This window comes from Apodemus sylvaticus, chromosome 14 (genome assembly GCF_947179515.1).
Source record: "Apodemus sylvaticus chromosome 14, mApoSyl1.1, whole genome shotgun sequence".
NCBI classification, from domain to species: Eukaryota; Metazoa; Chordata; class Mammalia; order Rodentia; family Muridae; genus Apodemus; species Apodemus sylvaticus.
Genome location: NC_067485.1, coordinates 67,256,280 through 67,280,921, shown reverse-complemented (window position 1 = coordinate 67,280,921; position 24,642 = coordinate 67,256,280). Strand labels below are relative to the sequence as shown.

Here is a 24,642-nt window from a genome sequence, read left to right as displayed (position 1 = left end):
ATGAATGTGTATGTACAAGTGTCTCTGAAAATAGAGCATAGATTTTTTTGGTTATATGCCTAGGAGTGGTATAGATGAGTCATGCTAATGTTATTTCTAGTTTAATGAGGACCCTCCAGGTTGTTTTTTGAAGTGGCTGCACTACTTTACATTTTTACCAGCAGTGTAAAAGGATGCTCCATGATGCACAAACATTTGTTGCCATTGTTCTTGGTGGCCATTCTGACTGGGGTGAAATGGAATTTTAAGGTAATTGAAATATGCATTTCCTTCATTGCTAAGGATATTTTAAAAATTATGAAACGTTTAATAGTCACCTATATTTCTTCTCTTGAGCACTCTTTATTTAGTTCCATACCCGATTTTTAATCAGCTTGTTTTCATAATGTTTAGTTTTTTTTAACTTCTTGGGTATTCTGTTTATTAATCCTGTGCCAGATGTATAACTAGAAAACATTTTCTCCCATTTAGTGGTAAGCCCCACCCCCATGACCTTTGCTTTTCTGCTTCTGTGGTCTCTCTCGGGTTGACTCCACTTACTGCATGTGACTTAACCTTGACTTTCATCCCACATTCTTGGCATCACTGACTTCCTAGGATCTGCATTGCTGTCGTTCAGGTCCCATTGTCACAGATGCACAAATTACAGTCTTTAGGGATCTTGACCCTTTCCCTGGCTTCCCAAGCATTCCTTTGAAATCTGGAGAGAAGCTTTTATGACCATAAAATTCTCAGATTTAGTTTCTTTGCAAAACCATCACCAAGGAATTTTGCCATCTTGAAGAGTGTTTGGCTCCCCTTGGACTATAGGCATAGAGTGTCCATATGCACGATGAGGTTCCTGGGCTGCCTTCTGTGCCTGGATGCCCTAGAACTCTTCTTAAAGCAGAGTCAAATGTAGGGTATGGTGCGACTAATTCAGAGTGCTTTAAGTATTTTTCCTATTGTACTGATGTAGAGTATGTGTCCAATTTTTCAGTAGTTTCAGTCTCTTAAGTAACCATAATTTTCTGACCTCAACTTTGTCCAGTTTCTTTCTGAGCAAACTGCAAACTTTCTGGGCCTTTCTGTTGTGTTTTCTATTGTGATTCTATGTAAATTTGGCTAAAGGTAGCAGTAATCATGTTACAGCCTGAATGGTGGCCTGGCTTGAAATATCCTCAAGCAGATTAAGTACTCCACCCCTTTGAAGTTCAACCTTCCATAAAGCCTAAGGATAAGACTAAATGTAGCAAGGTCCTTGCCAGAATGTAACACAAATGGCCTCTGACCCCATACCCTGTGGAGTCCTTCCTTCTTGTGTGAAGCCTCTTGAGCACAGCCTCTACTGTCTATATTCTGTAGCAGTCTAAGCTCACATCAGGGCTTCCCATTGAGCTCTGCTTACAGCCTTGCAGAACTCTTAACTTGTATCTTGAAGCTTTTTCAAATTTCTCCCACAGCTTTGTAATGAGTTCTAAATCGTATCATGACAACTCATAGCAGCAACCCCGCTTCTAACTGTATAGGTTCATAATTTCATGGGTTTCAGTTCGTCAGGGTAGGGACAGAGTGAAACAGCTCACATTGTAGCAGATTGAGAAATCTAGTTTATTTAAATTAATTCTCTAACTTTTTATAATTTGTGTGTGTGTTTGGTACATATGTATTCACATGTATATGATGTATATGTGTGGGTGTGCTTGTGGAGGCCAGAAGATGGTGTCAGGTGTCTTCTCTAGGCACTTTCTACCTTGTTTTTAGGACAGGTCCTTAGTGAATCCAGACTTCAGCACATTTGCTAGGCTGGCTGGGTCATTTGAGCTCAGGGCTTCATGCACATGTGACAGGTGCTCTGTGGACTAGATCATCTCTCAGATTCTGGAATTCTCTCTTGATGCAGTCAGTACCTTCTTTTCCATCCTATGATTTCTAGATTTCATAGGCTTCCTGGTTTTTAATGTTTCTGCTTGATTCAGTGACACTATTTTCAGAATCACCTTCCTTGTTCTGTGATCTAGAAACTGTGTTTAAGTAAAAGTATGTGCTAAAGAATAGAAAGCGTCTGGAGGTAGAAAGTTGCATCAAACTTGGGGCTTATCTGACTTGTTTCCTTCTTGTGAATTATTATTCATTACTGCCAAACCTGATGTCCCCAAACACCTTATATTAAGGAACTATGGCGACTCCTGCACTGTCCTTGTCTACGCCATGATTATTGTCCTTGCCTGATTGTATTATTTCATCAGTTCTTGTTGCATCTCTGGACCTGTGTGCTTTGGATTGCTCATAGCCGTGCAAGCCAGGGAAAGCGGAGCAGGCTGGCTCTGCTCAGGGCGGGACAGGGAGGAGCTCCATCACTACCAACACTCCAGGGCAGCATTTCTCAGTACATACTTCATATGCATTCTCTAATTTTATAATTAGTTTGCAGTGATGGGGGTCACTCAGACCATGCTAGGCACTCTGTCGCTGACCTACCTGCACATCTGCTTGGGTTTCATTTACAGTAGTTTTAAAATAATGGATTGAGAGAAAAAATGAAGCAGAGAAATATAGAATAAAAAGTAATACAAATGTAGATTGGGGGTGTATCTCAGTTATAGAGTGCTTCTCTCTATCATAAAAGTACTATGATCAGTCCCTAGCACCTCAGAAACAGAAGACAAAGGCCAACTGTTTCCTTCATTGCTTTACATAACCAGAACTGCTGCCCATAATAAAAATTTCAAGAATTAAATGTTGGTCTGGATGCCTAATGGTGTCTGTCTCTGTTATCTTTCTAGTAGTTAGCCCAAAAAATTTTTTTTGGTAGGTCACTGAGTTTGTAACACAGTTATTTTCAGCAGCTTTGAGCAGAAAATTGGACATTTATCCCTGGTACAAAGGGTGTGGTATGTGTTTCTATGTCACAGCTCCTGAGCTTCTTTCCATGACACAGGCTTTTTTACCATGGGTGGGTTACACCTCTGATCCCTCTGCACTTGTTCCTCATTAGGAACTATGGCGACTCCTGCACTGTCCTTGTCTACGCCATGATTATTGTCCTTGCCTGATTGTATTATTTCATCAGTTCTTGTTGCATCTCTGGACCTGTGTGCTTTGGATTGCTCATAGCCGTGCAAGCCAGGGAAAGCGGAGCAGGCTGGCTCTGCTCAGGGCGGGACAGGGAGGAGCTCCATCACTACCAACACTCCAGGGCAGCATTTCTCAGTACATACTTCATATGCATTCTCTAATTTTATAATTGTGTATAGTAGGAATATGAATCTTGTTGCATTTATTCTGTCAGACTTAAACTTCCATTTTACCCACAGTTCTTAATGCAGAATTAGATCGAAATGCCTCATCTATGTCTACTAAGCAAGAAAATGTGTTCCCTTTGGAAAGCTTATAGGAGCTAGCATATTGTTTGCAGATGTCGTTAATAATCAAACCCTTGTATAGTATCTTCTGTTTTATACACTAATTAAAGGGAGCTAGATGTATTATTAATTGTTAAACTTCTCATTTTTTAGACCTAAAGATTGTCTTCGTTCTATTATGAGAAGAGTGAACCATAAAGACCCCCATGTTGCTATGCAAGCTTTAACCGTAAGTAGCTTCCTTATAAGTAAGTATGCAGCACTGCTTACTTATCTTTTAGCACTGAACCCTTTTAATCTCTCTATCCTTACAGCTTCTAGGAGCATGTGTATCAAACTGTGGCAAAATATTTCACTTAGAAGTGTGTTCAAGAGACTTTGCTAGTGAAGTAAGCAACGTATTAAATAAGGTAAGGAGCATTATGTCCAGAATCAGGAAGTCTTCTTTCTTTGTGTTTTTTATTATTAAGTTCTTCCCATTTTGAATTCCAAAGAGAATGTGTGTGTGTGTGTGTGTGTGTGTGTGTGTGTGTGTGTGTGTGTGTGTGTATGTTCCTAGATTGTAGGAACTGTGTTTCCTTAAAAAGACTATAGATCCACATAAATTTTTATATTGATTCTTCTTCTGTAAGCCACATTGTAGTAGGTTTAGGATTTTTCTATATTTTCATTTGATAAGAAAAGATACATTTCTGGCTAGAGTAACCCAAGATATTTTATAGTATTTGTGACTATTGTGAAGGGAGTTGTTTCCCTATTTTCCTTCTCAGCCTGTTTATCATTTGTATAAAGGAAGGCTACTTATTTGTTTGAGCAGCTATAGAAGCTCTCTGGTAGAATTTTTGGGGTCATTTATATATACTATCATATCATTTGTAAATAGTGCTACATTGACTTCTTCTTTGCCAGTTTGTATCCCCTTGATCTCCTTTTGTTGTCTTAATTGCTCTAGCTAGAATAGATTCTGGGAGACTGGGCAGCCTTGTCTTGTCCCTGATTTTAGTGGGATTGCTTCAAGTAGCTCTCCATTGTTTAATGGAATACCAGTGTACCTCAAGGTCTTTTTTTTTTTTTAAAGTACCATTTTTGTACCCACGATGGCATTTCCCTAATGTAGAATCCATCAAAGGAAACTGCTAGAATTTAAGGTCCTATTAAATCTTCATCTTATGTAATCAGGGATACTGCATGACTGGCTATCCTACTGTATTATTATTACTTTGGGCCAGACTTTTAGATGGAGTTGCCCCTGATATTGTGGCAGTATCTGGGAACTGCCCCCAAGCCAAGACTGGGCTGGTTGTGATTCTAAACTAAGAAGCACTCAGTTTCAGGGATATCAGCTCATGTTAATACTTGTTAGTGTAAACTCACCTTGCAGTTTTTTAAAAATATAAATAGCAAAAGAAATACAAATAGCAATGGAAATACGTAATTTTTCTTCATTGTGCTGATGCATAAAATTATACTGAAAAATCCTGTCATTCTGATCTCCAAAATAAGTTGTTACACATTTAATGTACCAGTTAAGTGAGATATAGGCAATAATATTTTTCTTATTTTTTATGGTAAGAAAGTTAATTTATAGATGTTTTATTTTCACATGTATAGTCTATTGCAATAGAAAATTAACTGTATCAGAAAACTGGTGTTTTATCATTATTTTTTCTTTCTTGTTCCTTAGGGTCATCCTAAAGTATGTGAAAAATTGAAGGCTCTTATGGTTGAATGGACAGATGAATTTAAGAATGATCCACAGCTTAGTCTTATATCGGCAATGATCAAGAACCTTAAGGAACAAGGTGTAACATTCCCAGCTATTGGCTCTCAGGTATTTCATGAAGTTATGTATGTTACAGTTTAATTTTGCTTCTAAAGTAGCTATGTCTGTTTAAATTTCCCCTCCTTTCTTTTAAATTTATAGTTAGTGCTATAGCATGGTTTGCTGATAACATTTTATTTAGAGGATCCTCCCATCCTCCCACCCGCTCTCCCTTCCTCCCTCGAGCACGCGTGCGCACACACACACACAAACTAGCTGTAGAATACTAGTGTGCCTTTCCTAGCCCTTCCCCTTCAGAAAGCAATTGCTTTAATGTTTCGTAGTTGAAATTCTTTATTCAGTTTGACTATAACAAAATTGCATTGGCTCAGGTAACAAAGGACATTCTTGTTAAATGCTTTTAATGCTATTACTTTATCTACAAAGAACGATAGCTTAAAATTAGTCTGTCTTTTTATTGAGAAATTTATGAATACCTTTATTTAAATTGAGGAAATATGAGTGGCCAGTGGAAAAAGAAGCAATGAAATGACCCATTTGTTAAGTAGAGCCCCAGCCTTCTTTCCCCATAAAAGACTGACTGTGTTAGGCTAGCTTTCCTCTTGCACACACCGCTGTGGATTTCTGATTTGTGTCAGATAGGAAAAAAATCAAGGGGCATCTTTTACAGTCTTTTCTATTCTGGGTAACCATCCTTAGAGGGTATTTAACCAATGTGGGCTGGCTAAAGAGTAGGTATGGTACTTGAGTATGTTCTCATTTCCTGCTGAGTGGATTGGACAGGTTCTAGCAAGTTATGTGAGACTACGAACGAGCTACCTCTTCTGTGAAGAGCATACCTTCTGACTGTTGACCACTTTATATTAAATTGTAAACATTTGTCTAGATGTAAAGACTTAGAAAGATACCGAAGAGAGAAGGAAGCGATTGGATTATTAGCTCTTTGCTTTAAAAAGAATGGTTTTTAAACTAAGTCTATGGTGATACATCTTTACTCATTCATAAGTAATATCTGGATTTTATTAGTAATTTTGAAAATTTAAAAGTAATGATTGATTTTATGTTGAACAATCCAAGGTACTATAAATTGATACCAGAAACAATGTCTATCAAAGAGTAGACGCACTGGAGGGAAATGCAGAGCAGACTTGCATTTTCTATACCTGTTCTAGAACTTTTGTTACTTAGCATGTGATTTGTTGACCATTATCATCAGGATGACTGGAAGGATTATCAGGGCTGTAGCCTCTGAGGTACCACTCCACTTCTGTGGACTCGCTGTCTGCATTACCAAGATGCCCAGATGCTTTCCATGTGCACAGAAGTTGAGAAGTCTGCTCTTGGGGCACAGCCTAGTGCAAGTGTAAACAGTTCTCCACCACACATGGAATTGCCCTGGAAGGGAAGGAAACACTAATGATGTGTTGACATGGAGTCTTTGTCGTTAGTGTAGAATCTTAGATATTTAAGGGAGCAACTTCAGAGGTTCCCCAATGTAACCCCTTCTTTTTACATGTGAAGGAACTGATTCTGAGAGTCACTGGAGGAGGAACACCACACTCTGGATAATTCAGCCAAGCGTTTTTACACCATTTGCTCTTGCCTGCTTTAGTGGATGCACTTGTGTTTAGAACAGGCTTCATGGGTCAGCAAGTGTAATGGACAGTGGCAAAACATTTATTGTTGATTGGTATAGAAATTACATTGATCTTTTGCTCAAGTTATTTCAAATATAGAAAACCTAGACTGAAGGTTTTCCTATAGATACATAGGAGAACCATTCTTATTTTAATTATTCTTTCAGCTAATTGCATAGAAAGTAGAATCTGAAAGACTAGTGACTGTGTTTTATTATTTCTGAAAAACTTATCATTAGAAGCTATAAAGATGTGTTTAATGAAAAACAAATAAATAATAAAGGTCCAACTACAGAGTCTCCTTAGTTTAGCTGCTGAGGTCCTTGCTATAGTTTGATTAGACTAGATTTTTATTAGAGCACACTTAGCAACAGCTTCTGAAGATAGAGATTTTTCTAAATACATATTTTTATTCAAAGATAGAAGATTGCATAAACCTGTTGTGGAATCGTACTTCCCACTGACTCACGCTGCAGTTCTGTTAGCGCACGATGCTGTTTGTGGTAGAGGACAAGCATGGCCAACCTAGTTAGTGATAGGTATCTTGGTTAGCCAATGGCTCTCATGAGAGAAACTGAATTGCACAGAGCTTATGTGACTTCTTTCTGAGCTTGCCTCTCAGCTGGTAGAGAGTTTCTTTAAAGAATGTAAAGCATCCATTTCCCTGTGTGTTATGTTCTAACAAGTAATGAAAAAATCATATAAATAGTAAAGGCTGTCTCTGACCAAGTTTCTTATAACTCGCAAGACATGTATAGTAAACATCTAAGATCTAAGTAGGAATGGGTCAGAATTAAAAGATTTTAAACTTACATTTAAATGAGCATATGGAACTAAAGAAAACCTTCCTGGGAATCTGATAATGGATAATACAGTAAGTAACAAGTCACAACTATATTTTGTTGACAGTTGGTTGTTTGCCATGCAGTACACTCAACACACATTTTATTCATTGCTTATAATAGACACATTCCCTTAAGGAACATATGCTCTGATGGGAAAGACAGAAACTCAAGTTACAATAGAAGCTGAAATTTATGGCCTTCATCAGCCGTTGTCCTGAGTAGTAAATATGTGATTCTTATAATTTTACATTTCGCTTCATTTCTTTTCTTTTCTTTCTTTTCTTTCTTTTTCTTTCTTTCTTTGTTTCTTTCGTTTCTTTTTTCTCTTTCTTTCTTTCTTTCTTTCTTTCTTTCTTTCTTTCTTTCTTTCTCTATCTCTCTCTTTCTCTCTCTATCTCTCTCTCTATCTCTCTCTTTCTTTCTTTCTTTCTTTCTTTCTTTCTTTCTTTCTTTCTTTCTTTCTTTCTTTCTTTCTTTCTTTCTTTCTTTCTTTCTTTCTTTCTTTCTTTCTTTCTTTTTTCTGTGTAACCCCAGTGCTTACTCTGTTAATTTCACTTTAATTGATTGGAATATTTTTTTAATGATTTGAAATCAAATCAGTGTTATATCATTTGCTATTTCATTTACTCTGTCCCTCAACATGCCTTGTATTGTAGTTGTCATATGAATTACCTCTATATACATTATTGATATGAATGTTATACTTCTGCTTTGAACCAAGGATGATCCTCCTCATCTGGCTTTAGAAGCTGCACATGTTAACCCAGGACCTTAGCTAACTAACATAGCTAAGATATGAAAACTAATGACAGTAAGATATGAAAACCAAGTGCTCTTAAGTATCCTGACTTTATTGGGAAGTTGAGGCATGAAGCGTGTCACATGGCTAAGGACACCTGATAGCCTATGGTTAGTTTGTGTGATGTGGAATTCGAAGCCATGTTTTCCTGATCCTTAACTTATAATTTTAGTTACCTATCTTATACTACCTTGTTCCAAATCCTTCTTTAAGTACCAGAGGTTGACAAGTACTGGACTAAGGGCATAGGGATGTTTCATGGAGAGAGTGATTTGTCAGCTACTTATTGACTGGCTGTTCAAACTCAGCAGGGATCAACCACAAAGTGATGGGGCAGAATGAACCAAGCGGAGCACTGTAACTAGAACACATGTGGGCCGCAGATATACTGGTTGTAGTGTGTAGTCTGCTCAGCAACCACTGTCAGCTTCTGGGCTGGACACTGAAAAGGAAATTGGCAAAATAGGCTGCATTCTGATCCGCATTGACAGTATCAAATTCTGAGGCCATGAAGGCTTTAGAAGCTTCTAATTCCTGACATAGGAATTAGCCCACATTTTTATCTGCACATTGTTTTGTTTATAATATAATTAACGGTAAGCGTTAACACACTGCCAAAGGTGCTTGTATTTGAGTTTACAAATTAGTTTTTACTATATTGTTATTTATAAATATTAGCACATGTATATTACTTTCTGCCTTTTGATCTGAAAAGAAACAGTAAGATACAACTATTAAATTTGTATTAAAAAATTTCTGATTTTCTCTTACCATTCCTTTCCTTTTTTGATTCTGGAATTTTTCTAAAATTATAAAATACTGTTTTTGTTTTTCTTTCTGTCTTGCATGTTGTTTTTAGTTTATTGGTTTTATATCAGTCTGGAGAAGTGCAGGTGGTCTAGCTACCTGTCCAGTGGTTTTTTTACTTTTCATTTCTGATGCTCCTTCTTCTTTCAAGTGGAAAGCCTTCCAGATTGGGCGTCTTTTCTTCTTGAGAAATCTGTAGCAGAGGAATAGGAGATTTTAGGTTAGATATACACATAAGACATTTTGAGAATGACCCTCACACCCTTTTCTCTGTGTGATAGGCTGCAGAGCAAGCTAAAGCAAGCCCAGCTCTGGTCGCCAAAGACCCTGGTACTGTGGCTACCAAAAAGGAAGAAGAAGATTTAGCAAAAGGTGAGTTTGTGAATCCTGGAAGGGGAGGGAAGAAGACAGGTCTCTGACTGAATAATATATTTTAGCTATTTACAGATAAAGGAAATATCTTCAGATAAAGCAGAGCTTCTTTATTTTTTTTAAATGGAGTCTATTACCTATGAATAACTTTAATTGTACTTTTTTCAATTAAAATGCCATACATTTTTAAAAGTTCTTTTTATTTTTTTCAGTAATGAGTGAGCGTATATAACTGCTAACCATTTGTTATTGTATGAGGATATGCCCTCCTCTCCTGTTACACTATTGGAAAATAATCCTTTCAGTGTATTGTTGACCGCATTAACATTTGAGGTCTTTAAAATCTCACTGTTTGCAGCTATCGAGTTGTCCCTCAAGGAACAGAGGCAGCAGTCAGCCTCCCTCTCCACGTTGTACCCCAGTACCTCTACTCTCCTCGCTAACCACCAGCACGAAGGCAGAAAGGTTCGTGCCGTGTATGATTTTGAAGCTGCTGAGGATAATGAGCTTACTTTTAAAGCTGGAGAAATTATTACAGTCCTTGATGACAGGTAATAGTTAATTACACATTGAACGCTCTTGTAAAAATATATTCCCTAATACCCTTGCTTTAATATTTTACTGAATGTAATTACCAAACATAATCCAAATATTGACTAGATCTTTTAGGTGACATTAACTTGCTGCCTCATACTATATAGACTCATTTTTTATTTTAATAATTTATTTTTTTTTAAGGTGTCAGGTGAGAAATGTATCAGTGAGTGAGTAAAAGTCCTTGTCTCACCAGTTTGAAGGCCTGAGTTTGTATACTTGGAAGCAATGCCGCTGTCATTCTCCCTCCCCCCAAATTCATGTGTTTGAAAACTTGGTCCCTAGTTAGTGGATTGTTGTGGGAAGGATTGGGAGATGAGCAGCCATGTGGACACTGGAACTGAGCCTGGGTCCTCTGGGAGAGTGACATGCACTCTTAACCACAGAGCCATCTCACCAGCCTATTTTGCTATTGTTTTTTAGATTTATTTATTTATTTTATGTGAGTAAGTACACTGTTGCTGTATTCAGACTCACCAGAAGAGGGCAGCTGATCCCATTACAGATGGTTGTGAGACACCATGTGGTTGCTGGGAATTAAACTCAGGACGTCTGGAAGAACACTCAGTGCTCTTAACCACTGAGCCATCTCTCCAGCCCTACAGACACATTTTGTAGTATAATTTCCCCCTAATTTATGGTACTTAAATAACTTTTGTTTTAGAAACCTGTTTTGTTTTGCTACATCCAATAATTTAAATTGTTAATTTTTTAAAAGGTTAAAGTTTTAAAGATATGGTGGATTTATTTGAAGAAGTTTATGATCCTTTGATAGTATCCATAGAGAACCATATATCCATATAAAACTTAATAAGTTTATGCTTATGATATCATGGGAGAACTACACAATTTCAGTTTCTTAGAGTTTACCCATATGATTTTTTAGGTGAAGTGAATCATAAAGCATTAGAATTTGTAACTGCTTTTTAAAAAAGAATTTGGATTGATAAAGGTTATTTTTAAAGGCTTTTTGTTTTAAATTTTATTGCTGTAGTCTTTTTAAACAAAAGAAATTTACTTCTCCAAGTTCTGAGATTGAAAAAGTCCAAGCTCTGGCCTATTTGGCCCTTGGTGAGGCCCCTTCTGGTTCAGACACAGCTGTGTGTGTTCACCAAGCTGTCACATGTAGCAGCAGGGGCAAAGAAGAGACCAGGAATCTCTTATGTCATCAGTCCATTCAGAAAATTCTGCCTTCATGACTTAATCACCTTCCAAATGCCCCTCTTCTGACACTGACAAGATTTCAGCACGTGGATTTTAGGAAGATAGACATTCAGATCATTAATATTATCATTGGTCTGAATGAAGCCAAACTAGTGTAAAACTTAAGTAGGTTAGCTAGCATTGCAACTTGGTCATTCCTTCTTTGGAAAAGTGTTTATTATTAAACACCTGCTGGCTTTTTCTACAGTAGGCACTGGGGACAGTTTTGTTATCCATTTTGTACTACAGGTAGCATCAAAGATTTCTTACATAGATACTCAAATGACTCCCTGACACTCTTGACTACAAGCCCAGGGCCTCTTTTGGGGGGAAAGAGTTCATAGCTTTGTTTTTTGTTTGTTTGTTCTGTTTTTAGTGGGTTTTGAAGTTGAGAATGATGCAGGCTTTGTTTACTTTTGAAAGATAAATGCATCTGATCCACACTACTTAAAACATTCTGAAGGAAATAAGCAGTATTAAACATTTCTCATTTAAAATAAATAATACCCTGATTGACTTCCTCTGTTAACCAGCGTCAAAGCTAGAAATGAGAAAAGTGTATAATGTCCATGGCATTAAAGGCTAAAATAGAGTATCTGATTGCAAGAAAATGAAATCCCATAGGAGGGAAACTGCCTATAGCCAGGAGCTCAGTAGAGACTGACATGTGAAGGTTTACATATAAGCATTACATGTGAGGATTGACAAACTGAAGCATTTTTTAGGTCCGTCCTTATGAGGAGAACAGTTACAAAATGTAAGACAATTAAAATCCAGCATTCGAGTCTCTGCTATACTGTTAGGAATCCATGCAAGGCCATAATAGTACCAGGAAAGCATGGCAGATTCTGATCACTACACTGTTCATAGCTTTTTATTGGCTTCTCAGGAGTCTTCTGAGGGAAAGAACTGTGGCTTCTCTTGACGGGGCTCATTTCCTGTTTGTGTTCGAACTTCACACTAACTGATGGTGCCGCTGGAGATCCTCACTTCCTGTTTGTGAGGATAGACTGCTCATTCTTTATTGGATTGTGGTGATAATGCAGGACAAATACTAGGAATACAGGAATAAGTCCTTCTTAATGATGAAACATTCTTTCTTTTTGTTACAGTGATCCCAACTGGTGGAAAGGTGAAACCCATCAAGGCATGGGGCTTTTTCCTTCTAATTTTGTAACTGCAGATCTTACTGCTGAACCAGAAATGAGTAAGTACTTTTCAGACTTTTGGTGTATGATAGATAACCCATAATCTTGATGAAAGCTGAGTTAGCTCAGCTTTATAGACAAATGACTTAAGTGTTTTGCCTCTAGGTATTTTTAACAGTGAAATTCCAAGGTGCGCATTATGGTGCATGCTTGTAATCCCAACACTCCTGCAGTTCTAGGACGTGAAGGAGTGCTGCTACACAGCCAAGTGAGGGCTACTCAGAGCTACTTAATCACACCTTGTTTTAAAAATCAAATAAATAAAATAGAAATTCTTACAAGAAATAATCTAAGAATTAAAATCCTATGTCTGCCAGGCATTATTATCTGTCCTTCTGAACCGGTGCCATAAAAGGACAAATCCAAATCCATGAGGTTCGTGCGCGATGTGAAGTCTTTTCCTGTTACCTGAACTTTATAGATTCTGTTTCCTAGCAGAATCCTAGATTTTTCAGTACAGCCTGTAAGTCACATAATGGCCACACCCTGTCATTATTTGCAGAAAGTAGGTAAAATCTATTTAATCAATTACATAAAGCTTTTTTTTTTTTTTTTGGTTTTTGTTTTTTTTTGAGACAGGGTTTCTCTGTGTAGCCCTGGCTGTCCTGGAACTCACTCTGTAGACCAGGCTGGCCTCGAACTCAGAAATCCACCTGCCTCTGCCTCCCAAGTGCTGGGATTAAAGGCGTGCACCACCACTGCCCGGCTCACATAAAGACTTTTTATGTTTGACTTCAAATCCTTGCTAAATTGAAAACAAAACAAGTGTGATCATAGAGAAAAACTATAGTACTGGCAGCTGTAATGTAAGTAGGAGATAACATTGCCAGGGACCTTTAACAATGCTGTGTCCTGTCTATAGAGTCTGGAGGAATCACCAGAGAAATGGGAAAGTCAAAATACTCTTTTTCTTAAGAGAGCAGAAAAATATGTTAAATATTGAAAGACTTACTAATAGAAATCTTTAACTTAATAGAACTTAAAGGTTCAGGATCTTAAAAGATCTTTTATATATAAATTGCTAAGCTATGTTTATCTGCCAGGATATCTCACTTTTTCTTTCTGTAATCATAGGTAGAAGGATTCAAAATTAGTTAAATGCCACAGGTCTGTCGTTCCTCTTTAGTTGACAGAAAAATTAAGGATCTTTGTCTTAGCTTTTCTGCACCTGGTACTGAATCTTAACTACAATATATACTATATGCATATTCCTAGAATATATGGCATGGACACGCATGTTAACAGTAAAGAAAAGCCTTTACTAGCAAGTCTGAAATTGCAGACCTTTAAAATGGTTCTCTCTCATAGTTACTGAGACATAGTTATTTTCAGTTTTATAGAGGTAGATCTTGATATCTATCTTTTAATTCAGTTCTCCATTGATAGAACTAAAAAGTCATTGAAACTAAAAATTGCATAAACTTGGGGACTGGAGAGATGCGTCGGTAGGTAAAACATGTTGTTCCAGACAACCCATGTTTGTTTGCCAGGGCCCACATTGAATGGTTTACCACTACCTCTAACTCCACGAGATCTAATACCTCTGCCCTTCTGGGGTACCACACTTACATGCACACACACTGACACACAACACAGACAGACATGTATGCATAGTATTTTAGTATTTAAAAGCCTGTATAACCATATTTGAATGGCTTTGCATAATGTGTCATGTTTTTTAATAATCTGGTCTTCTGGAGTTTTGTTTTGTTTTTTTATAATGGGCTCTTTTCACTGTCAGCTGTTGGCAAGTTTAGAACTTCTTTGGACTTCTTTTCAAGATAGAGCCAAGATCATATGTCCGATATGTGGCCAGTTAGTCTTTGTCTTTATCTGACAGTGCTGCTTTACAGTGAGCCTCCTGGACAGTGTAAAAGTGACGGGAAAATCAGAACTTAGATAACTCAGTCGTCATCCTCAGCTTTAGACAACGTGCTAGCAGAATGTGTGTAGCATTGTTCTTTTATAGGGAACAGAAGCCAGTCTCACTTGACCTGTCACATGCACACATATGCCTCACTTATGTGATTTTAGAGACATACGTGGTGAAAATATGTCACTATATATATGTGAGTAACATATCATAAACATTTAGTATCAGTTCCTACGAGTAAGGGGGCTGCAACTTGTGTCTCATTAGTTCTGCGAAGTCTGCCATGTGTTTTCTTTTGGGTAACAGCAACGAATGCAGAGCTGTCCCAGGTTTCTGCTTGTTAATAGTGCAGGATGGCAAGCAGAATGTCTGTCGCAGATGTCTGCTTTCCCTGTGGGAAATGAATCAACCTTTTTTTTTTTTTTTTTTTTTTTTAACTTTATGGGGCTAGAGAGATGGCTCTGCGGTTAAGAGCATGACTGCTCTTTCAGGGCTCGTGGTTCGCAACCATCTGTAATAAGATCTGATGATAGCTTCTGGTGTGTCTGAAGGATAAATAAATAAATAAATAAATAAATAAATAAATAAATCTTTTAAAAAAAGAATTTTACTTTATGGTGACTTGAATGTCATGAATGTGTTCCTTACCTTTGCAATTAAAGAAACAATACCAAAACCCATAACATACAACAACTTTTCAAAGCCACAAGCTAGATTCCAGGAGTAGGGCTCTAAGACAAGAGGAGCTGACATTCAGATCCAGCATTCCGATTGTTAGCTTTCTTTTGTACAAGAGATTTTAATCTTTCTAAACTTTTTAAGCCTTTCTTAAAATAGGTTACTTTTTAGAATTGTTTTGGAAATTCATCAGAGCAAATTTACTATTTCATTGAGCACATTGAGGTGTATAATATCTATTATTTCTGTCCATCGTTCCTCCTACTGTGGCATCTTCATTTTTATCTTTATTCCTAATATTTTTATGTATAATTGACCTCACTGATACAAGGACCAAAAATCCAAAACAGGTGATCCTTCTCGAGAACTTGTCTGTGTTTTGTGTTACTTGGAGGGTGCCATATGAACCTTAGCCTTACGTTTTAGTTACATTAAGTGGCCTTCAAAGATTGCTTTGGTGAGCAAGAGAAATATGTGCATATGGCCAGTTCGCTAAATCTTACTTACTGTCGTGTATCACTAGTAAGTACAATGAACCTAGAAAGCCAGGCTCATGTGCTGGCCAGTGCAGATTTCTCCTGAGGTGTCACGTACATGGTTTTTTCATGAGCCTTGATGCTACTCTCTGGGTAGAAAGTCCAGTGCCTCGCCAGGGGACATGATAATTTTCCAGTTAATTATATTGCAGTGACATGGTATTTCTATCAAAGACAATTTTTCTTTTGAATTGTCTGGTCATTTAGAAACAGTTGCTTTAAGTTAGAGAACTTACTTACATTTGCCAGTATTAAACTTCTAATTCTGAAGTAGGTAATTTTTAATTTAAGAAACATAACTTAGTTTTAGTAATATTTCTTATAGAAAACAGAGTTTTGCAAGAGAGAATTAGAAAATCTAAACAGCTTTATCAAGTAATGTTCTCTGTTGTCTAAGCTGTCTACTTCTCAGTTATTTCTTATATAGTCTCTAAATTCCATATTCTCTATTAAGGACTTAAACTTTTAGATCTATTTTGAGGAAAATATGATTTTTATATATTTTTTCAGTTAAAACAGAGAAGAAGACGGTACAATTTAGTGATGATGTTCAGATAGAGACAATAGAACCAGAACCAGAACCGGCCTTTATTGATGAGGTGAGTGAGTTCCCTGTTAATAGTAATGATGGACACTGTGTGCCGGATTACTTGTTTTCTTGTTCTGAGAACGTTAGCAATCTAGACAAAGCATATATCTTTGTTACAGCTTCTTTGACTTCATTTCTACCTTACTAAAAATCTTAATTTTGATTCTGCTGAGGGTTGAGGACATAGCTCAGTAGTAGGCCATTTGTACAGCATGTGTGAGACTTAACCAATCTCCAGTGCTAGAGAGAGGAAGAAGGGATAATAAGATAAGAATGAACTTGAATTCCTGTCTAGTGTTTTACAGATTGGATTTATATTGCTGCATTTAATTATTAGGCACCTAGGCAATTTCTAATTTTAATTGCTATCACAAAGAATATTACAGTGAGGGTTTTTTGTTTGTTTCCTTTTTAACATTTAGTTTAATTTTCTTAGCTTAGATATTCAGGAATTGTACTTCCAAATTGAAGGATCTGTGTGTTTTTCATGTTAATAACTACTGTGAAATTTTTGAACAGATGGTAGATTTTATAGATTTGTTGGTGCGCTGTGAAAATACCTGTTTTTCCATGTACTCAATAACTATTAAATTATATTCACACCTATTAATAGTATTGTTGTGATAAGCAGAATCAATATTATATTGAATTGATAAAACTAAATAATTAATCCACTAAAATTTACTTTATAGTAAAAGTATTGAATGATGGAATTAGCAAGCCATACAGGATGCTGGCCAAACTTCAAGTACCACTACATCCAGTTATGTATTTTCTAGCTGCCTTTGTGCTTAAGTTACCAAAGAGATTGTGCAGTCTGATGCTTAATTTCTGGCTCCTGGTATAGACCAGTGCACAACACTCTTTTCAGGACTTCATTTCTTGTAATAATTCCTGAATTTGGTGTATGTGAGAACACTTCCCTGCCATTTTAAAATACAGAATTAATTTGCCTTGACAGGAACTTTCCTCTGCTTCCAATATAACAATTAATTCATCTCTTAAACAGTCTTTGTTTGCCATAACAATTTTACCTTGAATTTGTAGTTTTTAATGTACCTATGTATAGTAGCATTACTGCATAGAAAGTATATATGAGAAGTTTGTAATAATTTTTATAGAATTTGATAAATCTTTTTTTTATATGCAATTGCCTTTTTTAGTTCCTTCCATTCTAAGTATTAAAGGATTTTGAAATAGACCCAAGTAAGTGGCTATGATCTATCATTTCCCACAAAAAAGGAATAAAGGACAAGATTCTTTCTTTTATGACAAACTGAAATGCTGATGGAAAGAGAACAACAGAGTTAATCCTTTGAGCTACACTTAGAAGAACAGCTGTGGAAGGCCTGGGCTCTGTGTGTAGAGCAGCTGTCATAATCTCTGCCAGAGAGAAGTAATGACCGAGTTGTTAGTCAAAGCAGGCTGTCTTGAGAGGGATGTTCCAACTGTTGTGTGGCTAAGCTACAGCTGCTCTAAAACCAAGGGAAATTCTCGAACATGATAGAAGAGATGGCGGAGATTATGCCCTGTGAGTTTAAATGGATGGTCCTGTTCTGATCTGAACATTTTGAGAAATACCTAAGGATAGCATGAAAGGGTCAGATTTCTCATGGTGCTAAAAGGAATCCATAAGATGCTAAAATATAAATGGAAAATTAACCTAATCTTCTATCCATGATTGAGTTATCAAAGTGAGAACATAATGTTTCATAGAGATTGGTTGCTTTTGATATTAACTATTCCATTTCTGTAGGATAAAATGGACCAGTTGTTACAGATGTTGCAAAGTACAGATCCCAGTGATAATCAGCCAGACTTACCAGAGCTGCTTCATCTTGAAGGTAACCTAATTTTCTGTTTACCTTACAAGCAAAGAATCAGCTGAGAGCTTTCTTAACCTACTGTTCCACGATGGGTTTGGAGAGTAATCCTAGAAATGTAACGTTACACATTCTTCCTGTGCCTTTCTCACCTTTCATGTGCTGATTGAATCTTGAGTAGAAGTTCAAATCACAAACCTTACTATACAAATTATTTTATTTAACTTTTTAATCTTGTATAATAGGAAAAATATTTTGAAGTCAGTATTTTAAATTGTCACTATTATATTTTAAGAAAATCTATTTTAGGTTTTATTGATAGAAAGATAATAATTTTATTATTTCACATTAAACTTTTCATTTCTCTAATTATATGAATATTTTCAAAAGTTTACTTTCTTGTCATCTTAGCAATGTGTCACCAGATGGGACCTCTCATTGATGAAAAGCTGGAAGATATTGATAGGTAAAGAACTTGAACTATTATTTAAATTGTGTATCTTTCTCTCTGGAACCATTTCAGTAAACTGCCTTTTAAAAAGGTACTGCAGACTGCAGAGGTGGCTCAGATGGTAAAGAGCTTGCCACACAACTGCCAGGACCTGAGTTTGGATCCTTAAAGCCCAGAGAAGCAGGGTGTGGTGGTGCGTGCCTATAAACCCAGCAGAGAAAGAAGAGTCTGGTGCTGATAGGTCCCTGAGGTCCTCTGCCCAGCCAGCCACGGTGACTGGACAGGCTTCAGCTTCAACTTCAGTCTGTCTCAGAACTAAAGGTGGAGAGCATAGAGGAAAGACACCTGTGTGTGTCTCAGGCCTCTCTCTACAGGTGCATGCAACTAGTGCACTTACATCCTACGCAGATAGTACCTCATATTATTCTTTAGGCACGGTTTTTACCTTGCCCTGAGTGAGGATTGGGCTCATTTGCCCTTTCTTGAAAAGCAGGCTTCCCTGGGCCTCCACTGCCTTCCTCTTTCTTATATAGTTGTGCTCACTAGGCAGCATTACCAGAGCACACAGGCTGGCCGTCTGTTGATAAATGAGGAAATCTAGACAGTTTCAGGTAAAGTCAAGGGCTCCAGCATGGGATCATGACCTGAAATAGTTTTTGTTGCCTCAGGGCCAACAGAAGGCCTTTCTATCCTCTCTGTTAATCACTTTTGTTATTTTGATGAGTCATAGTTTAGAGCAATACATCATTTAACAACCAAATTATGTGTAATGTTTCAGAAAACATTCAGAACTCTCAGAGCTAAATGTGAAGGTGATGGAAGCTCTTTCATTGTATACGAAGTTAATGAATGAAGATCCAATGTATTCTATGTATGCAAAATTACAGAATCAGCAGTATTACATGCAGTCATCTGGTGTCTCTGCTTCCCAGGTATGTGTCGTAAAGCTCAGGGGTGTTGAGTGTACTTGAGAGTATTTGGAATGTCTTGAGTTTTTGTAAAATGCATGCCTGTGTATCTGTGTGCTTGGGAATGTATATTGCATGTGTATGCTATGCCCTTGGTTGTCAGAAGAGGGTGCTGGATCCCCTGCAGCTGGGTTTGCAAGTGGTTTTGAACTGCATGAAATAATAAAATGTAGCTGTGAGAACTTGTGTATTTATTCTTGTAATGAAGACTATTGGAATTTGGATGTGAATCTGTTGCATTTGATGAAATGGAAGGTGCTAGGTTTTTTTGGTTATTGTGCGACTGTTCTTAGCACATGAACACAATTTTGCTATCTACAGATAGTAGAATGTCTTTTCAAATATATAAACAGACTTTCACAATAAATAATTTTTTTAAGATGAAAAGTTTAAGATTTTAGTGAGCCATGATGGCTCGTAATGGTAGGATAATGCTGAGCAGGTTGGCTTATGGAAGTGCCCATCATCAGGAGGAAGTGGAGGCAGGAAGATTGCCTCCTGTTTAAGCTTGGACCACATAGTGAGGCTATGTACAGCCTCTATAAGGACTTCTGTCTCTAAATTTAAATACAACAACAAGGAGCAGCTTTGAGGTATAGGAATTGGTAAACAAATCCAGCCTGCTGCCTGTTTTTATCAAAATAGGCACAGCCACTCCATTTGCCTCACAGCCACCCCATTTATTTCTGATTTACATACACTTGCATTCTAAACCTATAGAATTGAGTACTTACAACAGAGTTTGTGCACCTTAATCTTAGGAAGTTTGTGTATTCTCCATTCATTTAGTGCAGTTTAGAAATGTAAATTGTAATATTCTAGGGCTATATAACAATAAATTCAAATACATTTCCAAAGTTTTGGGATTAATTTCAATACATACATGCATACATGCATGCATGCATACATACATACATACATACATACATACATGTATATATTGAAGAAACTATTTTTCATACAATTTGATCATGATTTCCCTTCCCCTAACTCCTCCTAGATCCTCTCATCTCCATACTCTCCAACTACAACTCCCCCTTAAATAAACAGGCAGACAAACAAGTTGGAAGTTTTTTTAGAAAAAACCCTCTTAAAAGATCAACATGGAAAGTATATAATATCATAAATTCAATATAGAGATTATGTTAGTATAAGATATATTTCAACAACAACAGAAAGAACAGCTTTTGGTTATAGGAATTGGCAATAGAAATGCTTCTATATGAAAGTAAAAAATCTGCTCATATAATGTTTAAAATAAAAATTTGGACTAGGAAGATTGTAAAGTGCATAAAGTGCTTGCCAGATTGGAGTTTGGATTCCCAGCTCTCTTGTAAATGCCAGTTGGTCATGGTAGCTTGCCTGTAATCCCAGCACAGGGAGATACAGAAGGGATCCCCAGAGCAAGTTGGCTAGCTATAGTGGCCAAATAGATGAGCTTTCAACCCTGGTTGAAATAATCCAGGAAGATACTTGACCTACATCAACCTTTGGCCCACATACTGCATACATGCACACACATCATACAAACGTACATATACTAAAAGATTAAAAATCATCAGACTATTAAAATATGCCTTTTATGAAATTCCAGTTGATAGAAGTAACATTTAAAGGAAGATATAAAGGAACAGTGTTTCCTGTCTTTGTAACTGAATGCCTCTGTTGAGTAACTTTGGAATATGCATTACATTTGTTTAATGGAGTGCTTCCATATCATTTCTTGTAGGTATATCCAGGGCCTGCTCAGAGTGGAACCTACCTGGTTGCAGGGAGTGCACAGATGACCCATCTGCAGACCTACAGTCTTCCCCCAGAGCAACTGTCTTCTATCAGCCAAGGAGCAGTTCCGCCATCTGCAAACCCAGCTCTTCCTAGTCAGCAGACCCAGGCTTCTTACCCAAAGTAATTTGATTATCGATGGTTGTTGGGATTTAATTTGTTACAGTGGTCAGTCAGTAAGCATAAATCTAGATAAGAAAAGCAGGAGTTATGCATCACTGTTCAGACTGCCCTGTTTGTGTATAGAGTGGATTTTGTAAGAATGCAGGCTAAGTCTTTTCATTGCAGCAACTAAAGGTAGGCTTTTAAGAGTTTACCAACACAGTTCTGGGTCGCACAGGCACACGTCCAGAAAGCAGCACAGGCACATGTCTGTAAATGTCCTGTGTGTACCTCATTATTGCAGTGTCTGCCCACAAAGAGTAGGTGAGCTTTTAAAGACATTGTTATGTTGTCATATCTCAGATGTTAACGTGACTTCAAGGAAGATAGTGAAGAAGCACAATCTGGGCTGCAGGATGCGGACCAAGTGCTGAGATTATGTTTAACACATACTGACCTACTGACTCCCTATATTACATATGAGAGGCAACTCCATTTTGTTAATGGGAACCAGATGCAGACTAAGGTTCCTCTTAGCTAATATCCAAAAGCAGGCATTGAGGTCAGAACACTGAAATTTAACTTCCTTTCTCACACTGCAGCACATTTGGAATGATGGTGAATGGTTGTGTAGCATTAATATGCTCTGGGCACATACTAAATATTCTCTTAAATGCTAGCTATCTCCCTTTGTTACACGCCTTGTCTCTTTTCAGAGTTCTGCTACTATCTACTTGGTAGTTGAGGCTAACAACTGCAGTTCACACAAACTACTTTCTCTTATCTCTTCCTCTGCATTGTCTGTCATGACAACTAATATATAATTATTTACAATGTCCAAAATAAATCCTTCACATTAATATCCTGACACATTACAGTTGGATGCTAATCATTTCTTACCTAATCACCATGGCTGAACAGCTTTTGGTCTATATAAATGAGTTTATCCAATTACTGCATAAAGATGAGTTTCTCTTCAACTCAGAGTGGTCCATTTATTCTTCAGTCGTCCCCATTGTATATGTGGTGTATCTCTCTGATCCCATCTACTTTAACCCCTCAGTAACTGCACTAACAGTGTGTCCTAGCATATCCCGGGCCTTCTGCCTTCCCTTCTGCTCCTGCCACAGGGGCCACACCATGCCACACTACTGTATCTTTGCTGGTTGTAGAACATCTTTATATTTTAACCTCTTCTTGGAAAGATACAAGTTGGATATATATTCTTGGAGAACTTCCTCAAAGCTCTTGAGACACTTTACTACACTGGGTTCATACCTGTATTATTTCTAATTTATTGTACAATAAATTGTACATTTTATAGATGACCCCAGCTAGACAGCATCTTGAAACATAAGAAACTAAATCTTATTTGTATAGCAAGTATTTAGCATATGTTCACTAAGTTTTCTTTTTAATTTTTGATTGATTTTGCTTTTCTCCTTGATCAATGTTACCATGTTTGTGAATTTATCACTCATTTCAAGGACTAATATCATTGAAGACTTTTTGTTGAATTGTTGCTTTTTAAAGTTCATTTCTCTTTATTTCCACCTTTCTATTATTTTTTAATCTATCATTTTTTCTGACTTTGGAAGTACATACCTATATCAAATATTCTCTTTTCTCAGAGAGACCTTTCTCGACTACTCCATTTCAAATAGAAAAGCACGTTCAGTTATTTTAAAGAAATTGCTTTTGTCTGTGTCTACCCACTAACCTCACATTCTTCATTGTTCTGGGATCAAACGTAGGACCTTATATATGTCAGCCAATGTTCTGCCACCAGTTTATATCTTATTTCTCATTAAATTCTTAAACATCTGTTTAACAGATAAAAAGTGATAAATAGACCAGTAAGTTAAGGTGGCTTCATCCTTTCTTCTCAAAGTACTGTTATCACTGGGGGTAGCTGCAGACACTGCGTGAGGACCACCTCCCAAATGTCCTGAGGGCAAATGGCTGAGAAATTTGTAAGTCTAAAATTAAAGCTGTAGGGAAAGAAAGAAGAAAAGGCCTCGTGTGCATTCCCTGTTAGTTCTTTAGTACAGAGGTGTCAGCCCTGAAGCCATGTACAAAGAATAAATACACACACACACACACACACACACACACACACACCAATAATCAGAGAAAAGAAGCTATCAACCTGAGAATAGGACTCCATGGGAGGGACTGGCGGGAGGAAGGAGGGACAGTAATGTAATTTTATTTTAATTAAAACATATAAATAAAATTTAAAAAGAGAAAAACTTAGGCTTCCAGATGTGTGCTGAAGAGGGTTGGAAAAGCCTACCAGTGAAACCGCATGACTTTGATTTAGGGCTGAAAACGCAGTCAGCAACACAGCTCTCCTGACTCACCCCAGGCCTTGCTTTCCCTTCCATTTTCCTTTTTCAGATCCTTCATTTCCTCTGCTAGTGGTTGCCTTGTTTCTCCTCCTAAGCAGACACCTGCATTTATACACGTACAGATGTGTATCAATTCTTGCATTACCTCAGAGTCCCTGTAATACCCTTTCAAGGAGCTAAAAGCCATCTCCTCACCTCTGTCTTAATGTAGAATTTGGAATTGTGGGCACTGACACTTTCACATTTAGGTATTACTTAGTCACTGAGTTCCTAGTATAAAATTGTGTCCTAAGAGATGGCTGGAAAAGGGGAAAGAAACTCAATCCCAGCTGTTGAAGCTGCTATAGTTTTACAGATGTAGACACAGAAAGGAAGCCACCCAGGGAAACAGTGTCAGGAGCATACAGGGTCTGATGGTGCCAGGAGCAACAGAGATGAAGGACGGACGCCAGAGGCGTCCTAGGGAAATGAAGCCAAGAACTAACTAGAGAACAGCTAGGGGACCAGCCAAGAAGGCCAGATGTGTAAAGGACACGCCCACAGAAAGTACTGTGGGACGCACAGGGGTTCCCGTAGAGGTGACCACACTGGATACAGGTGCCAACATGATCAGCTACATTTACAGGTGTGGTGGGAGTTGGGGTGTGTGGGATGTCCTTGTCCTGAACTTGTAGGGAAATAGGGAAGGCGGTTGTGCCTCCATCTCACTAGTCCATTGAGATGGTCTTGTTAGGATGTGCTGACGTCCTGGCCCTGTGCTCATTTCCCAAGCCCATGTCCCTTACACTTCAGTGCCTTTCCAGCTTTTAATGCATGATACTGGGTCAGGCCCTTGTCACTTGTTTTCCTTTTTGTTTACTGCTCTTCACTTGCTGTTGCCAAACACGCCTTTATATT

General features: G+C 37.6%; 1 protein-coding gene across 1 annotated transcript in view; it reads left to right on the top strand.

Annotated features, from left to right (window-relative positions):
• Positions 1 to 24,642, top strand: part of Stam (signal transducing adaptor molecule) — a 52,962-nt gene that overhangs the window by 25,532 nt on the left and 2,788 nt on the right. The window contains exons 3-13 of the mRNA XM_052156874.1: positions 3,498 to 3,573; positions 3,659 to 3,754; positions 5,029 to 5,175; positions 9,497 to 9,587; positions 9,946 to 10,138; positions 12,497 to 12,591; positions 16,190 to 16,278; positions 18,025 to 18,112; positions 18,503 to 18,557; positions 19,321 to 19,474; positions 21,240 to 21,415. Coding sequence (XP_052012834.1) covers positions 3,498 to 3,573; positions 3,659 to 3,754; positions 5,029 to 5,175; positions 9,497 to 9,587; positions 9,946 to 10,138; positions 12,497 to 12,591; positions 16,190 to 16,278; positions 18,025 to 18,112; positions 18,503 to 18,557; positions 19,321 to 19,474; positions 21,240 to 21,415 — 1,260 coding nt within the window. The remainder of the gene's footprint in view (positions 1 to 3,497; positions 3,574 to 3,658; positions 3,755 to 5,028; positions 5,176 to 9,496; positions 9,588 to 9,945; positions 10,139 to 12,496; positions 12,592 to 16,189; positions 16,279 to 18,024; positions 18,113 to 18,502; positions 18,558 to 19,320; positions 19,475 to 21,239; positions 21,416 to 24,642) is intronic.